Consider the following 27,314-nt stretch of genomic DNA (forward strand, 5'->3'; position numbering starts at 1 on the left):
TTTTTCTCCCACTTCCCCCATTTGGCACTGCTTTTGCCTGCCTTTGTTTTATTTCAACTCTTGTTCTTAAATCAAGGAAAAGCGAGGGAAAGGGAAGGAACATTTATTAAGCACCCACTTCTGAGACGAGGGGTTTCCAAGCGTTATTTACTCATTCCTTCCATTGGCTTAATCTGAAAAAGAATCTTAGCATGCTCCCAATGGAAGCATTTTTAATAAACTTTTTTAAGTAGCAAAGGCAATTTATTAAGTACTCTATTTTAGGACATCAAAGTCCTCAATATGTCCAATATATTAAAATCCTTGCCCTCCCTGCATGCTCTGTAGGGCATACAGTCTCTGTCTTTAACACACACACACACACACACACACACAAATCTCAGAGACACATCCTTTCTTTTCAACTTGTTACGTGGATAATAGGTCTCATGGGCTGACCTATCAACACCCCTCCCACCTCCACGACCTTGACTGCTAAGTGCCTGACAGGTGCAGAGGTAGCTATAGCTAGAGAAGAGACTTCCTGCACCCTTCCAAATGACGTTCTGAATTCCAGCCTTCCCTTACTCAAGGTTCCTCTGTGACCTCTGTCAGCTCCTTCCCACCCTTCCTCTGCCTCGCTCAGTTCTTCCTGACTCTGGGCTTGCATGGGGCACTGTTACCAAGATCTACTGTGATCTTCCCTCAGTGTCCTTTTAAACTCCACAGAACAAATCCAGACAGCACTCTGGCAGAACAGTGTAAAAGACAGATGGAGTATGGTATATCACAGAGCAGAGGGGGGCCTCCTGGAGGGGTGGCTGTGGCAATGGCTAAGGGGACCATTGCAGAGGGAAGCATTCTGACCGGGCAAGACTTGACCATGGCCAGGGAAAGCCTTGTACCAGGCACTGTCTCAAGAAGTAAGAATGGACAATGGGCAAAAAGACTATTGTGCCAACTCACATGCTCCCGTAGGCTTCTTCCTCTCTCTCAGAGTTCCTGGAACAGACAGCTTTCCTGGGGAGTGTTTTCCTGTCGAGGTGGTAGACAGGCCCATTTGAACAAACTCTACGTGAGGGACATAAAAGTCTTTATCAACCAGAAAGCTTCCCACTAGATAGTAATCCTTTGCCCCTCTTTGACGGACAGTTTGATATGCCCTATCTCTACCCTAGGTCAAAGACACCACTCAGACCCTGTTCTTGTGACCAGTAGTCAGGATCCTTGGAGTGTACTGTAAAACAATGACCTACGTAGAATGAGACAGCTACTCCAGTGGAAACAGGTCAGACTAACTTAGAAGATGCCTGGGGGACATCTTCTCGATTGTCAGTTGATGTAGAAGGGACCAGACCACTGTGGGTTTCACTATCCCCCAGACAGTCAGACTTGTGCTGTATGACAACAAGAACCTGCGAGGGAACCAGCATGCCGTATTCGTCTGTGACTTTTGATTTAAGCTCCTGTCTTGGCTTTCCTCAACGATGGACTAAAACCTATAAATGAAATAAATCCTTTTCTTCCCAAGCTGTTTCCATCACGGTGTTTCTCATAGCAATGGAAAATAAGCTAGGACATGTGGAAAAGGAGGTGTCCCTCACGGGACCCATTTCCATACCCATAGGCCGTCCTCAATTGTCCTTCATGTAGGGGCACCCTACGGCTTCCTGCAGAGGGAATCTGATGTTGCCTGTAGACTTGCATGTAGGAAAGCTGAGTTTCTGCTCAGCACGCCCAAGCCAAACTTCTCCCTCAGTCTGCAGTCCTTATCCCCTAGGTCTATCACCCCATAGCTACTGGCTTATGAGAACTGGGGCTCCTGGCTCTTGAGTTCTTGGCTCTGCCCATAAGAGGTGGGGGACTACTATGTCCTTTTGGAACGTCTCCAGGAGACACAACTAGTAAACTGTGGAGCTGGGATATGGACACCCAGGTAATAGGGAGTCCCTGTTTTTCTTTCCCTGAATCCTATGGTTTGCCTACAATTCTAATGCACCCATCAGGACGCTCTGTTGAAAGTCTACATCTATAAGGGTCCCATAACCTTGTATTCCAATCCATAATGTTCTGGAGGTTGTGACAGTGTCTGTCTCTATAGAATCTGCAAACTACCAAAGGTATTCTAGATGCTGTACACATGCACCTATTTTACAGACTGAACGAGGACACAGGTGTTGATGAAAATGATAAGGGCGGTCTAGAGTCACTAATCCAGGCTTTCTTGGCTCTTTTGATATGATAAGGTTTGTTAAGAACCTCTCTGGGAGCCCACAGCCAAACATGAGGCGTAGCTCAGGGAATCCTGAAGAAAAGGGTGAGGAAGGATTATAGGAGTCGTAGGGATCATAGACCCCCATAAGAAAATGACTCACAGACTCAACAGAGACTGAACCCACAACTAGGGAGCATTATGAGACTGACCTAGGAGCTCAGCATATATATAGTGGCTGTGCAGCTTGGTGTTCTTGTAGGACCCCTAACAGTGGAAGCGGGATCTGTCTCTGACTTTTGAGACCCTTTTCTTCTTAGTGGGTTGCCTTAATATGATGGGACATGCCTAATCTTATTATAAGTTGATATGCCAAGTTTGGTTAATATTCCTGGGAGGCCTGCCCTTTTCTGAAGGGAAGGAGGAGTGACTCTGAGGGAGGGGGGATGAGGTGAGGGACTGTGAGGAGAGGAGGGAGGGGAAACTGTCATCAGGATGCAACAAATGAGAGATACATAGATAGATAGATAGATAGATAGATAGATAGATAGATAGATAGATGATAGATAGATAAGAGACAGATAGATGGATAGATGAATGATAGGAAGATAGGTAGGTAGATAAATAGGGATGGATGGGTGAATAGATAGATAGAAGAAAGAAAGAGAAAGAGAGAGAGAGAGAGAGAGAGAGAGAGAGAGAGAGAGAAAGAAAGATCTTCTCCAGGGAAGATATTTTAAACCTCCTAAATATGATTGAAAGAAGTAAAAAGAAGCATAGGACCATTGTTTTGACAGGCACCCTCTGGGACAGCTCTGGTTGGTAATCAATTTAGTACATTTTCCATGCTATGCAAGTAAACTATTTGTTAGATTTTGCTCCCCTGTTCTAGAAAGAAGCAGGGGTTCTGGAAATAAGGCTGAAAGAAGGGAGGAGAAGGGGGGGCTTGCTCTCAGGGAAGAGTAACCTTTTCCAAGCTCAGGCTTCTAGTCTGTAATATGGGTATGGCACTATGTCCTATACAGGGCTAGCAGGGCCGTGTCAGAAAAGGTGATGTTGGTTATAATAAGGGCCATGTCACTGCCGCTGGTGACTGTCATTCTTTATCCCATTGCTGCTTACAGTGAGTATCATGGCCTTGACTAAACCTTGAAGTTAAGGGTAGCCCCATTTTTTCCTTCTAAAATCAGGAATAGAGTTCTGCTCTATCCACAAACCTTGGTCCAGTGCAGGCACACGGCAGCTGCAAACGATGCGACATCCAGTTGTCTTCAGCCAGTCCTCCTCCACACAGGGACCCCTCCCCTCTTCAGCTCATTTCCTTAGCCCTAGAGGAGGAGCACAGATCCCAAAGGCAGGTGGATTTATAACTCTGCTTCCCCTTTGAGCTGGTCTCTAGCTGAATTGTGCCTGCTGGTCTTGAGAGAACTCATGGTCTACCTGCCTCGATCTCTTCTGCTGTGAATGTTCACTTTCTTTTTTTTTTAACTTCCCATTCTTTCCCTATTTATTTATTATTAGATAAAGAATAGGGACTGAGAAAAATATCACAGACAGGCTACGGTGAGTCCACTTTCTGCGTGCGTAAACGCAAACACAGCTAGCACAGAGTTCCATTCTCTCTGGTAAAGCCATGGAAGCCGGAGCACACGCTGCTTCCTCGGGGTATCTGTGTCTGCACAGCTCCACACAGCATCCCCTAAGCTGCTGTCTGAGCACCTATTCTTTCCCCACTGGAGAACAGTGTAACTCACAGGCTCCACAGAGGCCTAAGGACACTCCACATGCTATATTTTACAGTTTTGTCATATAGAGGATAACTATAGATCCCAGCTCTTGTTGCAGGACAGTAAACAAATTTGAAAAACAACTCATGGCGGCTTTACACATGGTCCTAGTTTGCTTTCTATCACTGAGAAGTACTATAACCAAACAGCAATGTGGGAGGGCGGGGTTCATTCCAGCCTGCAGCTTCATACAGCTCTTCATGAAGGGAAGCCAGGGCAGAAGCTCAAGCCAGGAACGGAAGCAGAGACCATGGAGGAGCAGTGCTTACTGACATGGCTTGCTTGGCCTCCTTTCTTGCACCACCCAGGACACCAGCCTAGGTGTAGCACTGCCCGCACGCAGCTGGGCCCTCTCCTGCCAACCATTAATTAAGAAAATGCTTTGCAGGCTTGCCTACAAGTCAATCTGATGGAGACATTTTCTCAACTGAAGTTCCTTCTTCCTGTTGAATAATAATAATAATATCAATAACAATATCAATAATAAAATCAACACACAGATTAGATGAGTCCATAAGAAGAGTCAGGAAAACAACTGCAAAATTAATACGTAGTCTTGTGATCTTGTGAAAAGCATAGGGTCTTCTAGTCTCCTACTTACTAGATCCAGAGGACAACTGGGGTGCTGCAGTGAACTTCCCGGGTTTCGGCACCAGATGCGGCGAACTCCCTGGCCAGCAGGAAGGAACAGCCACCAGACCAGGATTCTTCCCAAATCACGCTTTATTGGAGCCTCTTGGTTGAAGGGAGAGCAGAAAGCAAGGGGCCAGAGCTCTGAGCTGTAGCTGCTTATACAGGGAGTCTGCCTAGCAACCTTTGATACTTTGATACTTTAACTGCTTTTCTGGAGACCCACCTGCCGGAAAGAAAGCAGGGGAACATCCTTGTCAATTATATACCACAAGGAAGTTCCCCTGCCGGTCAGGGGGAGTGTGGGCAGCTAGATCACAACAACTCACCCTGTTTTCTGGTGGAAGAGCTGCAATCTCTATTATGGTATCAAGCAAGGCCGGGGCCAAATGCCATCTTGTAATGGCAGCCATTCAAATCGGCTCCCAGCAGGGTGCTTCTTTCCTTCAGTAGCAGAAGGGGGGCGACTATGGATAGAAGTGGGGGAGTCACCTTTTAAGAGTCCTTGTGTTGGATAGTAAAAATGGTTTCTGCCCCGTGCCTAGATATTTTACGGGCACTTGGCGCCCTCTAGTGACAGCATGCCAGCTCTTCAGCAGCATTAAAGTTGAGGCAACCTATATTTCTGGTAGTGGAGAGGGATCGAGAGGCCTGTGTTGGAGCGCCTTTCTAACTTAGCTGGCTGGCTGTCAGGCTGCATCCTGGGCTTTACAGGTTAGGAATCCCCCATGATTTTGAAGTCTCATTTTTCTTAAAAAGTAAAGGGGAGTTTTCCACCTGTGTCTCTGGGGAACTCCCTGACTTGGAGCTGAGGGTTTCCCTCAAGCAAGTCAGAAATGCTCCCCAAATCACCCAATCCTCTCAGCTCCTGTATATCAGGCATTAGAGTGGTTCTGAACATGCCACAATATCAGCTGGAACAGAGTATGTACCCTTTTGTGAGCTCAGCTCCTTTCAGGTCAGCAGAGGACCAAAGAGTATCAACACAGCTGTTTTCTCCACAGGGAACACTGTAAGCTCCTCTCCCCTCCCTTCTTTGGTCTGTGCCTGCACCTGTGTTGATGGCCGCCACCATCCTCAGGCAAAGGCCATGCTGTCTTCCCCATTCCTTCTCTCCCTGTAGCATCACTACCAAACTGGCTTCCATGTGGCAGTCTTGACACCATTGCTGCAAACCATCTTAGCCACTTCCCACAGGGATGGCTTTTCTTCCCCTCCCAAACCAGAGTCCCTCTCCCTGGCCATTCATTTGTTAAACCGCTACTAGCCATCTTCCATGAGGTAACCCCCTGCTGACGGTCTGACCACCTTAAGAAAGACGTGACCCAGTGGGTTTCTTTCCACTTTCTCTCCCCTCCTTCAGTACACTGTCCACCCTGTCCTACAGTGACAATTTATCTCTAGGTCGTGGCCCCTGGCCCTCCTTTATGACATAGAGTGTCATCTTCAGGAAACACCCCCAGCCTAGTGGGTACCACGTCAGCCTCCAGAGTGCTTTGACGGCACCACTAAGGGAGCATTGCAGTCTGCTACAGAGCAAAACACCAGACTTATTTTTGTGCACACATCCCAGAGTTCCCCACATGTGTGTAAAGAGAGTAATGTATCAAAATGCATACATGTGGTTGAGATACATGGATCTAACCTTTAAGGTTTATTTCATCTATAGGTCACCACACAAAACACATGCTGGAAAGAGCATATGGTTCAGCAACCAACAGGACATGGCTTGAATCTCTGTTCTACCTCTTCCCAGTTGTGTGGCTTTAGGCGACACAGTAATGCAGTCTTGGTGTTTGGCTTACAAAATGAGGTAGTAGTAAACATTCACAGAAGGTGAACTAAAGAAGACACCGGAGGTATCTGCAATATGGTATGAAAGAGTCCTCAAACACTGCCGAATGCCGCTGGATACAGTTCTAGCTAGCTGGTTGTTGTTCCCAAATTTGACTTTTTCTTGATTCTGAATTTCACATCATGCATCTCAACCGACCACTCTCTACCTTTGCAAACCATCCCCCACCAGGATAAAACATAAAATTTAAAAGAAAAAAGAAGAAAACTCTCACTGTGGAAGCTGTAGTGTGGCAGAGCGGGACACACAGTCCCTGAGTTCATATACCGCTACTCACGAGTGCTCACTGCAATGAGTTGGCCTGGTTTTGTGGTCTCTGGTGTTGCTGCATCATCAATACTGGGCCCGCACTAGGGCTCCTCTTGGATATCCTGTTGTTGTCCCGTGTCATAGAGATCCTGCAGATTTGGGTCTACAGGGATGGCCCCTTCATGTGCTCCAGCAGATCATAGATGGGTGGATGGGTCAACTTGTAGACCTAGCTCTGGGTCTGTGTGGTTTATAGGTTGGTTAGTTCTGGGTCTGGTGGTTGATGGGTTTGGTCAATCCCCCAGTTTTCTTTCCCTCATCTTCAACACCAAGATGAGTCCCCCAGCACTACCCTGGCTAGGCTAGCTCACGCTAGTGAGCAGCAAGGGGCAGAGCTGTTTCTCCTGCTCTCCTGGCCTCTGATTGCCCACACCTACATCACCAGGGCAAGCTCTGCTGTGTTGCCTAGGCAAGGTGTTGGGGCCACTCTGCCCAGCGCTGCAGCTGGTGAGGGGAGGCAGGGCCATCTAGCTAGCTATTGTATACCTATACCTTTCCACCTATCTGTCCATCTCATATACAATATACACACGTACATGGCAAAGAGGATTTAATCTTCCTGCAAAAATAAGGACCGGAAAGTCTAGCTCCGAGCTCACACTGAACAGATCTCTTTTCTCCACAGCCCTTATACACACATACATTTCCATCTGCATTTGACATTAACTAATGCCTTCTTTCTAACTAATGGAAGGTTATTCGGTGGTCAAGTATTACTTCACAGAAACATGTCTACCGTGCCTCAGTTTCATAGAAAAAGCATGGGGGAAGTGTGGTTTTTATTAATAGGTCATTTCATTATTTTTTCCTCTTACCTTCTATACGTGCACCAGAGCCAAGTCAGTTGGGGAAAAAAGTGTATAAGTGAAGGGCTACTTTCTCATCTTGCTTCCGAAGCACCTGATTCCAACACACTTATCTATCCACAACACACACACTACCCTCTTCCACAGCGTCAGATTCAGGGTGCAATGCCTGGCTGGACAATACACTGTCTTGAGGTTGAAAGGGGCACAGAGGAGCCAAGAAGGTGAGACTAGTTGTCAATATTAATCAGTAGGGGTGAAGGCTCTAGGAAAGTGCCAGATCAACTTCCATGCGTTCAGTTACACAGGTATCATCAGGAATAGAGCCTTACCACCAATTTGTGTAGAGCCACTGCCTTGACAATTGTCTGGGTCGCTTGCAGGTTCCCATGGGACCTCTTTAGTCAACAATTCATCAGATGTAATCCATGCCTGACAATGGATACTTCATTTGGTGATGAGAGATGTCTAGTTGAGGCTTGTTCTCCCCAGTTATTTGGTGAGTCCATTTAGATTTCTTAGATATATCTGAACACCTTAAGACCCTTCTACTGATCCAGAAACTACTCGCAAAGGGAAAATTGGTTTTCTCCAATGGAGTCCCACTGGGTACACAAACCACACTTAAGGGCCAACCGAGCAGTAGACGGCCAACAGAAAATAAACTTAATGGATAAAAGACTTGTGGAGATGGGTGAAATTCAAAACCCTGTACCTTTCTCCCCAATTAATATTGCTGATCCTAAAACAATTACAAAAAATAAGAATAAGATAAAATAAAATAAAAAGGACAGGTATGGAGAGAAAGGAGAAGTTCTGCTGAGGCACCAGGGCTTTTCATGAGCCCCTGGCTTCCCATCACTTCCTGTCTCTCCCACAGGTCTTCTCTCTATACTGAGTTCTCCAGCCTCCAAGTTGGAGGTTGGCACATCTGAATGTTAAAATTCTCCAGAAAAAAAAAAGGAGCTTAAGATCTGGTCATGTGTAGAAGCTGGTAACCAATTTAGAGTCAAAAAGGAGTATCTGGCCCTCTAATATACTAATACAAATTAGCATTTAAATCACCGCACACCTTTGAGAAGTCAAAGTATTTATTTTTGACATATTTACATACTTACAAAATTGATTTTATCCAATATATCACTCTACATAATATCACAAAATGAATACAATATCCTAGGGAAAAAAATCTACATTTCATAATAATTTATGTTTAACTCAACAACTTTTACAACAGATTATCAATTTGGCTTCACAAATCACTGACCTTAGTTTTAGTATAGTTTTGATTTTTTTCTTCTTTTTTGCCAAATAGCAAGAGCAAACTAAAGGGCAGGCTGAAGTATTGAGTTGACCCTGAGTAACTGCTAATTTGCATAATTCAGAACAGGTGTAGTGTGTGCTTTCATTTGTTTTCTTACCTGCCTACACTTAAGATGGCAGCATCTTCTCTCTAAAGATTGAGGAAGGAAGAATGAAAAACAACACAGAAATCAGTAGAAAGAACTTCCAGCTTCTAAAATGTTTCCAACTTCAGAAGTCCTTGATACAGTTTCTTCTGTCCAGAGTAGTCTCAAATCTGAGGAGGGACCTGGGGCTGTGGCCCTTCAGGAGAACGCTTGCCCAGAGTAAATGAGGCTCTGCCTAGCATTGTTACAAATAAACCAAGCTAGGGGAAAACAAGGAAAGCAACCAAAACTGAATCCTTGGAACTAAATAGTTGAACAGTCTCGTAAGGCTGATCTTAAATTTTATTTTCCTACTGATAAATACAACCACCACCACAAACTCACTAAAAATGCCAGCGTGGAGGGACACAAAAACAGGCAGGAGAAAAGGGCACAGGAACAGAAGGGCCGGGAAGGAAACCGGGGTTTTGGACTGCTCAGGCCTAAATGTCACCAGGCAGATTGAGCAGGGGTCCTCAGAAGACAAGGGTCAGGGAAACAAGCCGGTAGAGTCAGCCTGCTCTGACATCCTCCAGAGAGAATTCTAGGCCAGATAACCTGTCTACAGAGAGATCAGACTGGATCAAATAGTTCTCTCTTCCATCAGCCCGTCACTCCTCCTCCTCCCTTCCTCACAGTAGGCAGACTAGGTAACGACAATTATCCAGTTTCAGCCAAACCATGGCATGTCTGCCACTGTTAATTAGGACTCAAGGAAACCATCACCCAATGAGATGTCAGTGACCCCAGTGATTCTACTGGAACGACCCTCTGAAACAGTAACTAAGGTAATGCAGACTCAACCAGACAAGGGAAAAACAGGGTACCTTCAAGGTCTGTAAAACTTGCCTTTGGAGTATAATAAAATACTATTACCCAGGCAACACCCCATCAAATGCTGCTAGACAAGACAGTTCCCCCTGGTGTGTGTGTGTGTGTGTTTTCCAGGGATTGACCCTAGGGCCTGACATCAGCTAGTGTTCCATCATGGCCTAGATCCCCCGACCCAAAGGACAGCTCTTAAAAACAGCACAGCAGCAAGTGGTAAAGAAAGACCCCTGCTTCTTGTGCACGAAGAAGCATTGAGAGGCACTGTGGCCGATTTACTCTGGCCAGGCACATCACCACGGCCACAGACTTCCTTCCTGTCTAACTAAGCACCGCACACAGTACTTGGGGATTAACAAACACCCACCTCAAAAGTAATAATTCTCCTTCTGGAAAAGTATGAGAAATCATGTCATTACTGGAAAGCACTATGGCACAGCACACTGTACATGGAAGGACAGAGGATGAGTGTAGAGTCGACTAACTCTGGCATCTACAGAACTGTATCAACAAGGAAAAGAAAGTTAAATTACATTTCAGTACCAAATTATCTTCACGAAGATATCTGAATTGCATATATAGAGTTTAAACTGTGTAAGAAAATTTTTTACTTAATTTTGACTTATGTAAATCCCCAAATGGTAAAATATATTATTTCAGGGAGAAAAAAAAGCATTCGTTAAATGCAATGGATTAAATAAACTATATCGGATATAAAATCATTCCCTTGAAAACATCCATAAGAAATAAAGGCAGAAGGGCACAGTTAGAAAAGTCAAGCTGTGCTTAAGGCAAACCAGGAAACAACCTTAGATATACACAAGATCCAGTTGATCAACATCAAACAGGAGTGAGCCCATGAGTCCCGCCCCCAAACTGGGGAGCTATTGGCAGTTGATGGGTTCTGAGGGATAGTCAGTTTTCAAGGGTGTAGTCCCTCATAGGTCAACTGGTTGACAGCCTAACACCTATTTGGGCAGTACAAACTGGACTCGGTAAAGAGGACAAGAAGGGGAGCATGGAGGGGAAGGGGAGGGAGACAAGTGTTATCAGAACACACTGCATGAACTTCTCAAATAATAAAAAAGGGAACTTTCACTAAAGAAAACACATACCATCCCAAGAGAAGGGGATCCCCTCTTAGAGTCTGGAGACAGTGAGTAGATGCAGGAGGAACAGCTGTCATGACAGCCGATTTGTGGAAGTGCCAATTTCCACAAATGACACAAAGGCTGGAGAGATGGTTCAGGGGTTAAGAACATTGATTGCTCTTCTAGAAGAACCAGGTTCGATTCCCAGCACCGATATGGTTGCTCACAACCATCTGTGACTCCAGTTTCAGGGTCTGATGCCCTCTTCTGGCCTCCCTGGTCACTGTGCACATGGTATATAGACATACAAGTAAAACATCAATACACAATTTTTTTTAAAAAAAAATCTCAACAACAACAACAATAAAATCACAAATACATATCTTATCTAAAATAGATTTGGATGATCTGCCCTTTAGTTCTCACATAGCAATGAAGAAAAATAAAACATTATTTTCTGATGTTCATAGTTATGGATCTGCAAAATGCCAAAGTTTAAAACAAAAAGGAAACCAGTCTAACTTCTAAACTATACATACATAATGACAAAAACTATCCATTCTGTTAATTTGGCCCATATTTTATAAAACACAAGGAAATGCGCACAACCCCCATGCCCCAGCAAGCATGTCAGGTCCATTGCTGAGCATGTGCACTGCTCACCGCCAAACCTGAGATCATGTGCACACACAGATGACAACAGGGTTAACAGGGCAGGTAACACAGACATGTTCTTAAGAAACCAGAAGAGCCAAGAACAATCATCCATTTGTGAACATGGTTTCCGCGTTATAAATTTGGTATACTGAATTGTGCTGTAAATATATGTATATATTTTGGGGGAACTAGAACGTATGAAATCATGACAGTGAAAAGAGGATCTACTTCTTCTGTTTTACTGGAATGACACTGTGCCTTTATTTAATTGTTTATTCTTTTAAAAGGACAATTGTAAAAACTGTTGGATTCTCTGGAACTATCCAGTCTCCACTAGCACACAGCCAAGGGTGATGGCAGGTCTCCATTTCCCAGCAGCTGGTCTCACATGGGCCTGGGTGGCAGGCGCTGCTTATACATGCCCGCCAGAGCCTTGGCCGCGCTGTAGATCATCTGTCGGCGAGACATGCCAGTGAAAGCAAGGTGCCAATCAGTCCGGCTGACGTTTACCAAGCTCTTTTCCAGGACTTCCCCCACTGTCACCAAAAGGCCTGACCACCTCAGATTGTAGTCCTGGGGAGTCAGGCTTTGTGCCTATGGAAAAAGGAGGGTGAGTTACTTGTCACACACTGAAACAGCATTGGAACCCACTATGTTACAGAAGACTCCTTGGTGTCTCGACTCTGCTTATTTTAATACAGATTATGACAAACCCTCAAGAGTATAGTTACAAGAGTGACTGCACACACCTACTGTGTTAATGAGCGCAGCACACTCACAGGTCACACAGAATCTCATCTCCTCACAATTTTCATTTTCAGCAGGGCTGAGTGCACAGCCAGTGAGAACCCCTGCTTCTCACAACTCACGCTGAGGGCTTAAGCTCTAGTTCTACGTTCAGGGTCACTTCACATTAGTAATAGGTTTCTGCTAAAATCATGTTCTTAGAGCCACAGAATTCCAAGCATAGAGAGACTACATATTGAGTCTTTAGCGCATTTAAGAAAGGATTTAGTAGTTCCTAGACAATGTCTGCAGATACGGACAATACGAGTCAGCAGCTGGCAAACAGCACCCAGGCCAGGCCAGCAGCCACACTGTCGCTCCCCAGCTTTACTCAGCCTCTTTGAACACCACTTCTCACACAGAAGTGAACGGCAAACAAACTCAAGGGTTGGAGAGTCCAGAGAATATCTGCAGGCAGCATGGATCTGCACTCTGCACGCATGCCCCTCTACCTGCTTCACAATCACCCCAAGGGCTTCCCTTTACCTCAAAAACAAAACGAAATGAAACCAACAACAAAAACAATTTCTTAGGCTCAATTTGGAAACACTACAGATGATTACAAGACAAATAGTCAAGAGTTACATCAAATAGCTTCCCACCAGCCCTGAAAGAGACGGTGCCACGCTCGGCACTACCAGCTTTGCAGTGTGCTCCAAAGAGAGACAGCAGGTCTTCAAAGATCCTGAGAGCCTGCTCCTCACACACCACAGAACCCATGGGAGCCTGCTGCTCACACACCACACAAGCTCCACTGTGAGCATCAAGAACCATGTGCAGATCTCACTCAAGGCATTAGTCAGTGATTTATTGCTGGGTGGTGCCCTTTCCCTGTCAGGCTAATGGAAGTGGTTGGGCTAAGTCACATGAATCATGGCAGTGACTCTTAGACTATTAAAGACAGCAATTCTACAAGGCTCAATCTAATACTTTTGAATCAACAGTGGTAAAACTTCCATCTTCCTAGAAAACCTGTCATGTTATGGCCATTTTAAGTTTCATTAGCATAACAATATGCTAATATTAATGCCATATGTTATATTAATATATAATTAATATAATACTAATATGCACAGCATCAGCTTAAAGCCTCTAACTGACCTCACGTGAGTGTGTGACCTTCTGAAGAAAACTTAGGTGCAAATAAGCTTCAGAGAACATCAAAACTCCAAGCATCTTTCCACACTGCAAACATAGGAAGGACCACTAAGCTCCTTTAGCAACTTTATGGCTAAACATTAAACTGAAATGTAACTGCACACATATTTTCTCAGAGAACATCAAATGTCTTCCCATACCATCAAATGTCCATACATTCCAAATAAGTGTAAAAGGGGGCAACAACTAACTCATTGAATGATACTGAGACCCCAATGATAGGCACAGTACATTTCATTCATTAGAGAATTAAGAGAAGATTTCTATAAAATATATCTAAGTACAAATTAGTTTGGAAACTGTCCAAGGGTACCTCATTAGGTCTGTTTTCAGCCAGCAAATCTAAAGATATATTCCTGTCAGCTACATTCTTTTAAAACTTTATTTTTACCTTGTGTGTGGGTATTTTTCCCGCCTGTATGCTTACACCTGCCTGGATGCAGGTGCATCCCATGTATACCTGGTGTCTGCAGAGTGAACCAGATCCCCTGGAACTGGAGTTACAGACAGCTGTGAGCTCCATGTGAGTGCTGGGAATGGAACCCAGGTCCTTTGGAAGAGCAGTGTTCTTAACAACTGAGCCAATTCTCCAGCACTCATCCAAATTTTGTTTGTTTGTTATTTTGGTTTACAGAGACAAGGTGTGTAACCCAGACTTGTTTGGGACTTTCTTTGTAGACCATGCTGGCCGTAAGCTCACACAGATCTGCCTACCTCTGCCTCCCAAGTGCTGGGATTAAAAGGTGTGCACTACCATACTGGCTTTCATTTAACTTTTAAAATATTGACTTGTTACTAAAATGAACAACAAAAAAAGATGATCAGATCTAGGAGAAGAGAAATAGATAAAATAATACAAATGAAGATGAGATAAACAGGGACCGGGGACACGGCTCAACTGGTAATGACCACCGAGGAAGACAAGGGCCTGAGCACCCACTTAAGAAAAGCCAAACGTGAAAGCACCTGCCTGAAATCCCAGTGCAGGGGAAGTATAGACAGGAGGATTCCTAGGACAACTAACCAGCCAGCCTCGCCTAACTGGTGAGTTTCAGGTCTGAGAGACTTGTTTCAAAATAACACAAAGCAGGTTGGAGCACTCCTGAGACACCCGAGGAAGGCATCCTCTGGTTTCCACACCGGCACACACGGGCACCTGCATCCATACCAGACAGCTACAGGTGAGCAAGGGAAAGGAGAACAAGGAGTACAGGTGAAATAGATTTAAAGGCCAGTTTTCTTCTGATTCCGGGGCCATGAACATAAAAAAGAGGAAAATAACAACATGGTACAATCAGAAAACCGACAAGCACAGCAAAAGACAAAGAATCAAGGGCATAATCCTCACAATAAATATGGAGTGTCATGAATGGGCAAAGAAACTAACCTGCTGCACAAACTCCAAAGGCACCGGTGTGGCTTGAGTAAAGGCTTCCAGGCGGATGCCATGCACCGGGTCTTCAACCACCAAGCAGCCGATGTCAAACCACCTGGAAGAGAAACGGAAGCCGCACACTGTTTACATGTTCAATAAAATGAGAGCGGACGGGGGCAGCACCCTGTTCACACGCCAGATAAAATGAGAGTGAAGATACAAAATGGCAAAGCAAGTTCCCTCTCACTGTTCAGACTAAAGTACTACAGTTCCCAGAAAGAAAATGTCTATTTAGTTTGCACATGGACAAGCCATAAATGCAAAACTAAAATTACTTTTTTGTCTTAATTTCAATAAGGTAGAAAGAGAGTAACAAAAAAGGAAACAGAACTAAGGTGGGGGATGACGGGAATGGGGGTTCTCAAATACACAGCTGACTTACCAGAACATGCAAAGAGCTTCTTGTGGGTAATATTTTTAAATGATACTTGCTAAAATATGGGGAAATTTGTAATACCAACTCTCACCAGCATGCAACCATCTAATAGTGTTACTAATAAATCAAGAAATAAACTCGTTCAGAGGAAACAACTGTGTGCTTGAGCCTCATGAATGTGAAACCTTAGAGTCACAGCTGTAGCCAGGAGCCAGCCTTTGAAAGCACACTCATGCCAGATCCTTACCCACAGATTATAAAGACAGAGGCACCACGAACACACTTAAGATAACTGGGATAGCATCAGAATTCTAGCTCCCAGAAATATCAACCAACCCTGAATGTAAGCACTAAGGGCACATGGACAAGGTTGTTTGTTTAATGTCTCCATCTTTTAAAAAATAAGTAGATTTTAAAAGCACAAAGAACCACAAAATGAATAAGGAAATAACACATTTAAAAAAAAAACACTAAATAAGACACAAGGCAGCATAAGCAACTTCACAGAATATTAAAGTGGTACTTTGAAATGTCTCAACATTCACATCATAAAAACATTTCAACTCATGAGTACTAAATAATATTTATTCCACTTGACTATTAATCAAAATCTCGTGTTTTGTTTTAAGAAGGTCTCGTTCAAGAAAGTGCAGCCAAGCTTAGCTGCACCTTGTTTTGCCTCGTTCTGTCTGCTGTGGGCAGTGTCCATCCGGATACTGCACTGACCCAACTGGAGACTGCACCTTTGCATCCTGAGAAGCTGCCCTACAAGCCCAGCAGTCTCTAAGCCACACAAATCAGAAGTCCAGTCAACCTCTAAAGAGCACCACCTCCACCAGACACTGCAACCGGGACCCTGCTTTCCCATCCCCTCTATGAACCTGCAATCCCTGCCACGTGCCCAACGCCCTTCCATTTCAGTCCCTGGCTCTGCCAGCTAAGGGAACTTTCAGATTTCCCTCTTCTTCGTAAAGTCCATCAACAGGATCACAACTGGGGTCAGGGGTGGGGAGAATCTCAGCTGATCACTTTTGGTCACTAGGGATCTCCATCTTTTCTTCCCGTGTATAAGACAAGGTGGGAGGAACGTGACGGACTGTGGTCCCAAATATTTCCCAGGGCAGAGAATGGTCCACACGAGATTCCGAAGCCACAAAGAGACCGCCTACCACCATCAGTCAAGCCACAATGAAGTTGATCTTAACACACTATAATAACATTTTTGTGCACTTAACATGTCCAAAACTAAGACCAAAGTCTAGACCTGTTCATCTCAGAATACTTACACTGGCATTACTCTTACGTGGAAGAAGACAAGTTAATTTTTCCAACTCTGCATGAACGAACGACAGTATCTGAAGAGCACCAACCAGGTCTATATGGTTCTACTTCTTTTACCTGGCAAGCACGTTTCCAGCTCAGTAGAGGCCACATTTTGCAAATTATGGTTACAAAATGCTAAGCAACAAGTAAACAAAAAATTAACACAACACCATGAGATTATATATAAAATTAGAATTCACCAAAGCACGGCTGTTTATTAAAAACTAACTCAGCATATCCAAACAGGCTTTCCTATGGGAAAAAAAAATCTATTAAAAACAGAGACAGAGCCCTCAAGAACAATGCTGAACTGTGCTTCTGGAGGCTTGGTAAAGCTACACACATAGTACTATGCATCTCCAGCCTGTGTGTACCATCAAGTCTTCCTGCCCATCTTCTACCACTGTGAGTCACATGGGAGCAGTGTGCTTCCTCCCAGGGCTCTATTAGACCTGGCCAGGCTGACGCGCAGTGTGCTTCCTACATTCAGTCCTAACGTTTCAAGTGGTTGTCAGCACAGCTTGAGAGGCAGGCATCGCTCTGCACTGCTCAGTTACAAGAGAAAAGTAAGAACAGAGAGCCAGCTAAGCACGGGACAGTCCCACTATCGGAGCAGACTCCCCACTCTGGCTCAAAACAGGAGGCACCTTCTCTAGGTGTTCCATGTGAGGACCTAGAGACTCCAGACACGGCTGTGTTGATTCCCAGGGTGCCCTGAGCCTCTTACTTGTCGGGCAGCAGCTCAGCGATGAAGTTTTCCACTGACACAGCAGTCTGCTTCTCGTGGATTGCGCCGGACCTCCGCAGGCTGTCTATGCGTTCCTGGGCGCCCTAGAGCAAAAGCAGCGCAGGTTGTCAACCGGTTTTTAAAACAGTATTAATGTTAAATATACTATTCTTAGCTATACAGTACATGCAGGTATTTAACACAATACACTCACCTTTAATTCTAACACTTGGAAGGCAGGCATATCTCTCTGAGTTCAAGGACAGCCAGGTCTACAGAGTGATTGCCAGAACAGCCAAAGATACACAGAGAAACCTAGTCTCAAGAAGGTTTGATCAAGGAAGACCCCCTGAGAAATCTCCGGTAGGAATAGAGGCCTAGATGTCTGAGTTCTACATCCAGAACAGTTTCAAGACTGCTAGCTGAGATGATCAAGCCCCACAGTACACTCCAGTCAGGACTTGATGATAATTCTAAATTTTCTTTAGGTCCCCATAAGATTACCAGTGCCCTCAGTCAGTAGGAAGTAGCCTGGGAAACTACGCCCACATCTCCCCCTCCCCCAAAAAACCCTGAATTATGGATGTTTGCCTTTGTTTAGAATGTTGGTTACAAGTTGTTATGGATAATGGTCAGGAGAAAACGTAAACAAAGGATATTAGGTTCAGAGTTCTTTTTTTTTTTTTTTTTTTTTTTTTTTGTAAAGAGGGGGAGTGCTGTGGGAGAATGGTCTTTTATCCTGTCACTTGTATTATTTTTGATAAACACTGATTGGCCAGTAGCCAGGCAGGAAGTATAGGTGGGGTGAGGAAAACAGGAGAATTCTGGGAAGAGGAAAGATTCAGTCTGCAGTTGTTAACAATTGTAGAGGAAGCAAGATGAGAATCCCTCTCTGACAAAAGTACCAAGCCACATGGCTAACACACACAAGAATAATGGGTTAATGAAAGATATAAGAATTAATTAATAAGAAGCCTGAGCTACTAGGCCAACCTGTTTATAATTAATGTAGACCTCTGTGTATTTCTTTGGGGCTGACGGCTGTGGAACTGGGCAGAACAGAAAACTTCAGTCAACACTCACTGACTCTGGACTGATAGTGGGCAAACCTGTATGGGACCAAATTAGGTCTGCTGAATGTGGGGGACAGTTGTGAGGCTTGGGCACTCTGTAGGGCACTGGCAGTGGGACCAGGACTTATCCCTAGTGCTTGAACTGGCATCTAGGAGCACATTCTTTTTGGAGGGATATCTTGCTCAGCCTAGATATATGGGGGAGGGCCTTGGTCTTGCCTCGAAGTGGAGTGTCAGTCTTTGTTGACTCCCCAAGGGAAGTCTTATCCTTTTAGAGGAGTGGATATGGAGGTGGGGTGTGGGAAGGTGGAGGAAGTGGGAGAAGGGGAAGGAGTGGTAATGGGGAAAGCTATGTAAAATGAGAAAGATTGTAGTATTAAAAAAAATCCTAATAAAAAGTTGCCACCATTTCAAATGGTGCCATGTGTAATACTGAAGTGCTATCTGAGGCTAAGCATTGGAGGGCTCTGAAATACTTTAGGAGAAAAACGTGTGTGCTAAATAAACTGCATCCCAACAGGGGTTACAGGACTGCTGGCTATGACTTTATTATAATGTATATACATACCAGCATCTATTTGACATATACAGCTGTAGCTAAACAGAATCAAACATTAAACAAACAACAACAACAAAACTTCTGTGTTGACAGCCTGGCCAAAAACACTGTGGCCAGAGGCCCACAGTGACCTAATCCTTTCCCCCTTCACAGCAAGAGTACCATAATGACTAGTATGATATGCAGCAACCTCACAGAGAAAAACTACAGCAAACTATAGTCTGTCTTGCAAACAAGACCGAATGATGGAACAGAAACAGAAGGAGACTCTACAACTGGTGTCAAGCTTTCTCATGTGAGAAAACGGAGGGCAGAACGGCCATTGACTGAGACTACATATAAGAAAAAGGGAAAGTTTCGTTTTAGGCATACTGAGCTTGGGATATTCAAGTAGAGTTGTCAAAAAGGCAAGTTTTACGTAAATTCAAAATTCACGAACAGTCTTAGCAGTTATGTGAAGCTGCAATTATCAGCATAAGATGCTGGCTAAGGCCAGGGACGACATGAGGTCAGCAAAGTAAGTGTATGGAGACAGAGGCCAAGAGGAAGTTAGAGAGAAAAGCAAGGTGTGCACCCAAAAGCCACAGGGAGACAAACAGACTGAAGTAAAAGTCAGGCATGGTGCTGCAGGCCTATAATTCCAGAACTCAGGAGGAGTTCAAGGCCAGTGTTGGCCTCAAAGCAAGTCTGAGGCCAGCCTGGCTATCTAAAACTCTATTGAAACAACAGAGAAGATGACCATCTGGCTCAACAGTTCCTGACCAACCAAATACACAGTGAGCCTATTATTGGTGGGCTTTAAGTGCACTCTGATTAGGACAGGAAGTGAAGAAGTGGGGCTAGACAACTGGAAACCCAACAGAGAACTGTAGAAAAATATTCAAAATTCTTACAGGAATTTTACTGCAGAAGGAAGCAAGCATGATACACTGATACAGGGGAAGTAATGTCACAGAACCACACAGGGGAAATGAGGTCACAGAACCACCTAGGGCAAGTGAGGTCACAGAACCACACAGGGGAAGTGAGGTCACAGAATCACACAGGGGAAGTGAGGTCACAGAACCACACAGGGGAAGTGAGGTCACAGATCAATACAGGGGAAGTGAGGCAAAAGAATCTGTTGGGATTTTCCTTCCCCTGCTTTAGGATAGGAAAATGTTTGGATGCCTTCAACAACTTCATTTGTTCTTGAATGATTCTGTCTTTGTAACAATGTGACAGAGAGTAGTGTGTGTATGTGTGTGTGTCTACTGGGACCAAACAGATATTATAATTTCATTAACTGACTTGAAAGGCAATACTAAGTTACAAAGATTCCATTCAAGATCATCTATTCTTTTTGTTCTTTCTTAATGAAACTGCCATCCTCCTCCAATAATCAAAATCCAATGGAGACTTATTTAATTAAAACTCCTTTATATCCTTCATAGCATTAGAGTGTTGACTAACTAAGGATAAAGCTGGCACTTCAGAATATAAACCTACAGTGGTCCCCCACAGACCACAGGATCCTTAACACAATTATGGGCAAACTCTGGAAAAGCTTTTGCACTCACCTTTAGTCCAGCTGCATAGCCTACTGGCTGTGGAGCGATATTGGACTGTCCAGCTTCCCCCACAACCACAGCTAAGCCAAAGACTTCCTGGAAGGCATCCCGGACAGCAGCCACTTTCACTTCTTTATTTGAGGTTACAACAATATCCAATTCACCTCCAGATTCTACGGGAACCAAAAGGAACTTCAATTCCAAATTTAACAGTAACTTTCTGGTAATTACTACCATATCATAAGCTTACACTGTATTTACTGTTACCAGCCTCATACATGTGAGCTAGGCTGACAGAACCTTACCCACCATAACAAAGCTAAGCACTATTGTCAGGACTAAAACCCAGGTCAGACACAAATGCTCTTTTTATCACACCTTCTGACCAAACTACCAACTTCCCTTGCATTTTAGGGATGGGAATTCAGCACATTCTCTGCAGTCTCTCTCACAAGCCGAGGCTGGCACACACCTCCTACTGGCTCCAAGTCACCTGTGGTAACCGGAGCACAGTTCTTCAGTATTCTATGAACACTCCAGAACACATTAACTCTGTCTGAAGCAGTCTTCTACAGTCAAACAACCTTAGGAGAGGGTACCAGTAGGAGAGTTCAACAGCTGAATTCTACACTTTCTCATTAACCAGCTTCATTACCTGAGGAAGATAGGGCTGGTTTCTTTGTAGGAAAACATCTGCCATCTCAGTGGTCTTGCTCTAAGAACTGACTTCTAATATAGTATGCCCAATGGAACAGCAAGAGCTCCAAAAGGGCTCATTCTATAATGTCAAAGATATATGCAAGAAGTAAAGAAATATGTAATTATTAAGTATCTCCAACTAGACTGGTATGGATATGTAAATATGAAAATAAATACATGGAGTAAAGTCAAACTTATGAGTCCTTTGGATGGCTACAAACATAAAGGATTCTTTGGGTTTTTATATTTGTTTGTATTTTGCTGATTTTTGAGACCATGAATTTGCCATACTGAGAAAAGGAATCATGGCAGAGCACAGATAATGTTAATTTATAATGTAAGAGCCAGTTAGTAAAAAGCTTAAGGTATCAGCTGAGCATATATAATATTAAGTCTCTGTTGGGAGCAGCTGCTGAACACACAGAAAAGTCCACCTACTAATGGCGCCCAAACATCTGACACCTACATCCACCTAAGACCTGAGAAAGCTTCACAAAGATTCTAAACACAAAAATGAAGCCACATGCGGCTTCCCACTCTCAAGTCTTTCATACTAGCCAAGAGCACTGCCAGAGTGAGCCCTGCCAGCACACAATGAGCCACACGGGGGGGTGGGGCGGGTAAGTTTTATCATGCAAACAAAGGATTACAGTCAGGAAGTGAAGACAGATCCAGATGGAAAAAAAACCTAAATGGGCTACAATGTGTCTACTATATACATAAGCTCGTGAGACAAAGAGAAATGATATAGACAGTCATAGAAAAAATAGTTTAAAAATAATAAAATATGGGCTGGAGAGATGGCTCAGAGGTTAAGAGCACTGACTGTTCTTCCAGAGTTCCTGAGTTCAATTCCCAGCAACCACATGGTGGCTCACAGCCATCTATAATGAGATCTGGTGCCCTCTTCTGGCATGCAAGCATACACAGAAGGAATGTTGTATATATAATAAATAAATCTTGAAAAAAATATTCAAAGAAGGAATAAAGTAATATAATGGTAAAAATGCATGCAAAGATGGAAAACACATGGGGAGTCTGGATGTTATTGTTGTCTTTGAATTCTCTGACTGCTGATGAATAAATGACAGCTGCTAAGACACACCGCATTACGGAAACTGCTGGATTAAACCAACCTATATATTTTAAAAATATCTTGACTTCAAAATGGAAGTAAAAAGTGTGTTGCTTTGGGGTAGAGGCTGTGCATTCATCCCAAGTTGATATGGATCAGGTTTGATCTGGGAAGATCCCCTGAAAATCCTGGCTACAAACATAAAGTAAACCTAAAAAAAACCCTACAAAACACATAAACTATATTTTATCTACTCAAACTAAAACAAAAAAATCATCTTTGACTAACTTGTGTACAACACAATTTGTATTAATACAGATATGTATGTTATCTTTAAAAGTTCATGTATTTTTCTGGATGGGTGGTAGTGGCACACACCTTTAATCCCAGCCAAAAAAAAAAAAAAGCTAGACAAAAAAAAATTAAATTCAAAAATCTCTTTCTAAAGGAAAAGAAGGGCAATATGATATAAAAATGATGAGATAAAAAGGTAGATTATTGAATCTACTTTAATTCAAAAGACAACTATTAATCTCAATAGTTTACATTGGTATGGATTTTGGTTTAATGGCACAAATTTAAGGTTAATTTTGTTATACTGTATGTGTGGTTTCTACTCTTGTTTGGGGCATTGTGCTTATATCACTCATTAAAAATGTAATGTATAATTAAAGTACAAGTTAGTAGTCAGTTATCTATAATATCACACCTGTCGCCATAGTAGGTGTGGTTTCAAGGTCATACGCAGATATATTTAGACAGATAAACGGTCTTCAAACACTTCAAAGACCTACAGAATGTGGCATTCAATATGTTTAATAACCTAAGGCTTTTCATGACAGTGAAATATATCTGCTCCTGACAGCAACAATTTGCTTCAAAAGAGGATGATGGGCAATGAAGAAAACCCATATGGAGTTTGTTTTCTTTATGGTAAAAGCTATCATTTGGGGAAAAGAAACTGCCCTTGCCTTAATTTCTGAGAGTATGAACCAGCAGGACAAAAAGGACGACTGCCAAACTTAGCCAAGACAAGGTAGGACAATCCTTCAAAACTCCCTGTTTCTCAAAAATGTTGGTCAGCTATACTAGGCATGTACGATGCCCCAATATTACAAAAAACTGGGGTGACTGTCCAGGTAGTCAGATGTCCCTGTTTTAAGGTAACATTATACCCTTCTGGGTTCTTTGAGGGAATTAAAGATTACATAATTAAAAGATTTCCTTAGTTATGCAGGTAAATTAGGTATAAATCTTTAGACTCACAAAGGTAAGATAGACAGTATTTTCTCTAAATTTGCCAAATACAAATGAACTAGCTATTATAATTCTTGATAACTGGTTTTGTTGTATATAATTTTACTAAGTTAAAACCACCCTTTCTAATTAGACAGAAAGGAGGAAACGTGGAAGATGCCTTTATACTGTGTGAATTTATGTCACTATGATTGGCTTAATAAAGAAGCTGACTGGCCAACAGCTGCATGAGGTAGAGGTTAGGCAGAACTTGCAGACAAAAAGAACACAAAGAGAAGAAGCTGAGCAAAGGTACCAAGCCACGTGGCAGAGTGTAGATAAAAAAAATATGGGTTAATTTATAAGTGTAAGAGCTAACCCTAAGAAATATGGTTTTAATTTAAAATGTAAGAGCTAGTTTATAATGGTATATCATTTGTGTCTTAATAAATAAAGCTTGCCTGAAGATCAGAGTGCAAAGCAGCCACATTAGTTAGCCATACAGGCCAGACAGTAGTGGCACACACCTTTCATCCCTGTAGCCACACTAGTTAGCCATAGAAGCCAGGTGGTGATGGTGCATGCCTTTAATCCCAGCACTAGAGACTATAAGAAGGGAGGAAGCAGGTCTCATGCTCAGTCTCAGTGTGAAGATTTGTGGAGGCAGGATCACCCATTTCAGTCTGAAGTAGAGGTAAGAGCCAGTGGTTGGCCGCTTTGCTTTTCTGATCTTCAGCTTGAATCCCAATACTGTCTCTGGATTTTTATTATTCATGCCACACCACACTAGTTAGTACCAAGCTTAAGCTCTCAGCTGAGCATTTATAATTAAGTCTCTATATGATTATTTGGGAGCAGCTGCTGGGACACACAGAAAAGTTCACCCACAATCAAATTACTCCTTCCCTTTTCCAAAGTTCATACTATGAAGTTCTAAAACTTATATGATGATGATTAAGCAAAAGATAAATTAGTTACGCAAAACTGAGGCTGAGAATGAATTTGAATTAAGAGCACAGGAGGAATTTCTATAATTACATGACAGAGATGAACTGAAACTACAATTGTGGGTGAAACTGAGGAACACTTTAGAAATGTGGCCGACACTGGGCTCAGTTCTATACATACTGATGTAGGGAGCCATGCCGGGGTCCAGCGTCGTGATCATGCTCTCGACCGAATGCTTGGTCTTATCAAGCACAGATCTCACCATAGGATTCCCAGCAACGCCCTGGACAAAGCAAGATTCAAATGTTCCGTTCAAGCAAAGAATACCAGAATACCTTGACTTTCATAAACACGACAAAACTTTTTTAAAACTTTATTTTTGAGAATTTCATCCATGAAAATAATTAAGTATGATCATTCTACCCCCTTTCCCTCGTGTCTCAACACACTACTCTCAACTTCATGTCAGTTCATGCTGCACATACGTGCACGGATGTGGGGACATCCCCTGGAGCACAGGCAACTTGCCAGTGGTCACCTCCTAAAGAAGAATGATCTTCCCTCCCTCAGCTACTGTTCACTGCCAGTGACTCCTCCAGGTAGAGCCTGGAGATCCTCTACCACACCTACGCTTAAATGTTTGTCGCTGAAGAGCTGCACAGCTGCTCACGGTGTTGGGAATAAGAGGTGAGCACTCGGCCCTAAATGGGACACCAGTATTAACCACACTACTTCCCAGGAGCAGGGAACATCACAGAAAAGGAGGTGGGAAAATCGTGACAGCCAAAGGCTGAAAAAGAGTGTTATGAAATGGTGCCTCCCAAACACAGCCGGTTACTGCAACCATGCTCACGACAGCTGTGGTTACCAGTGAGACCAACACAGGAAACTTTTCTTTTTAAGTTTCCCAGGCATCGGTACACCAATTTTTTTTAAAAAATGTAAATGGTACTTTTGGAATCTCTGCGTAAAATGAGGTCAATCGGTGTCAAATCCTACTACGATTCTAAGTTGTGCTCTTGGCCATTTCCCTTCGCACAGAAAGCAGGCCAGGCAGCCTGTGCAGGGCTCTGGGGCAACACTGCTCGAAGTGTTAGTCTGAAAAGTGTGCTTTAGTTATAAATACATTTATAGGAAGATTTGTCCCTTGGGGCTCCAAATGAGGACTGCAGCCATGTGTCTATATAAGGCCACACTTTGTTCCTAAAAAAATGAAGGCAGTAAAAAATATTTCTCACCTTTATCCCTCAGAATAGCTCCTGACTGCCTTAATGTGTAACTCTGTCCTTCACATGTTCTACCCAAGCTCCTTTTCTTGTTGTCCCCATTCCCAAGCCCTCTTCCTCAGGTGGCTTTTCCTTCTGGATTCTTCAGCCCAACAGCACCATGAGCTGTCAGGCAGCCTCACAATAAAGTCATGTTTGCTACTATTGTGACAAGTCCCAGAGAGTTGAACTTCGTATTACATCAGCAACCGACAGTCTCTTTACAAAGCAGGAAGAAGGCTGTAGTTTCTATATAAGAAAAGATTTCACAGCATAGCGAAACATAAAAGTGTAGAAAGAACAGATTCCTGAAACATGACCATATTAACCACTTAGTTAAAACTATGCTTAATGTATGTAGTGAAACTGAACGGCTTCTCGGCAAAACCCTGGGACGAAGTTGACAGAATGAGTTCAAAATTTTGTTTTTTCTTAAGAAAAAAGTGGGAAAACCAGCAAAGTGAACGTCAAGAGAAAACATTATTAGAGGCTCACAGAGCCGGAACCAGGGCACACAGCAAGCATTCAGCACGCATCAGTGGAATGACCAAGCCTAAGTACAGTTTAAATGGTGTGCTACTATTACAGAGTCAGGTTCAACGGGATAAAAGACAAAGACGGACACTAATGTGTAATTTAGTAAACAAAGTAAGGGGGACATCGGGTCACTGAGGGAATGACCTCATAATACTCCATTAAGAGGCTGGAAAACACTTAAATTTCAGCTCTGCTGTACTCGGTGTACTAACACACATCAGCTACACGGAGCTGCTCAGGATTAGAACTGAAGTGGTTAAAAACCTAGATGGAATGCAAAGGTATTCTTTCTGCACACAGAACTGAAAGAGATGCACAGAAATGGCGTCTCAACACAAGCACTTTTGTGAGAAAAAAAGCATAATAAAATTAAAATGCAGATCAAAGTGGGAAAGGCCATAACGTGTGCATCTTAAAATAGCATTGCCTTAGCCAGAGTTCTTAACAAACTCACTTAGAGAAGCAAGCCTCCCAGCTTCAAAGTGGGTAAAGATGAACAGAGAATACAGACAACAAAATTTCATGGAGAAAAGAAAGGCCAAAATTAATAGCAAAGAAATGAAAAATTAAACATGGTTTCAAGGTTGGGAGTTTGGCTTATAAGGTAACACACTTGCATAGCATGGGGACCAGAGTTGGGATCCCCAGAACCCACACACATGGGTGTGTGGCCATATGTAATCCCAATGCTCAGGATGGAGAGTCAGAGCAAGCTGGCAAGCCAGGCCAGTTCAAACCACAAGCTCTAGATACAGCAAGAAAGTGGACCTCAATATATATATGGTAGACATCACTCATAAGCCACTGTGTTTCAACCCAAGGACTCCTCTCTCTCTGTCTCTGTCTCTCTCTCAAACGCACACGTACTCAGGCACAAAAAAAAAAAAAAAAAAAAAAAGTTTCAAATGTTTTTGTCTATTGAATCAGAAAAAAGAAAAACAATATTTCAAATTAACATCCTTTGC

The 27,314-nt window shown here is 43.2% G+C and overlaps 1 protein-coding gene across 5 annotated transcripts in view; it reads right to left on the reverse strand.

Annotated features, from left to right (window-relative positions):
* Window positions 1–8,651: 8,651 nt before the first annotated feature.
* The window catches only part of Prrc1 (proline rich coiled-coil 1), a 30,596-nt gene continuing 11,933 nt past the window's right edge, over window positions 8,652–27,314 (reverse strand). For all 5 annotated transcript variants that reach the window (XM_050120893.1, XM_050120891.1, XM_050120895.1 and 2 more), the window contains 5 exons: window positions 24,728–24,830; window positions 20,599–20,762; window positions 17,408–17,511; window positions 14,934–15,036; window positions 8,652–12,196 (listed from right to left, as the gene is read on the reverse strand). In XM_050120893.1, the coding sequence (XP_049976850.1) occupies window positions 11,987–12,196; window positions 14,934–15,036; window positions 17,408–17,511; window positions 20,599–20,762; window positions 24,728–24,830 (684 nt within the window). In that variant the 3' untranslated portion in view covers window positions 8,652–11,986. The remainder of the gene's footprint in view (window positions 12,197–14,933; window positions 15,037–17,407; window positions 17,512–20,598; window positions 20,763–24,727; window positions 24,831–27,314) is intronic.

This window comes from Alexandromys fortis, unplaced genomic scaffold, assembly GCF_014885135.2.
Source record: "Alexandromys fortis isolate MF-2015 unplaced genomic scaffold, M_Fortis_MF-2015_v1.1 scaffold_181, whole genome shotgun sequence".
In the NCBI taxonomy this organism is placed as follows: Eukaryota; Metazoa; Chordata; class Mammalia; order Rodentia; family Cricetidae; genus Alexandromys; species Alexandromys fortis.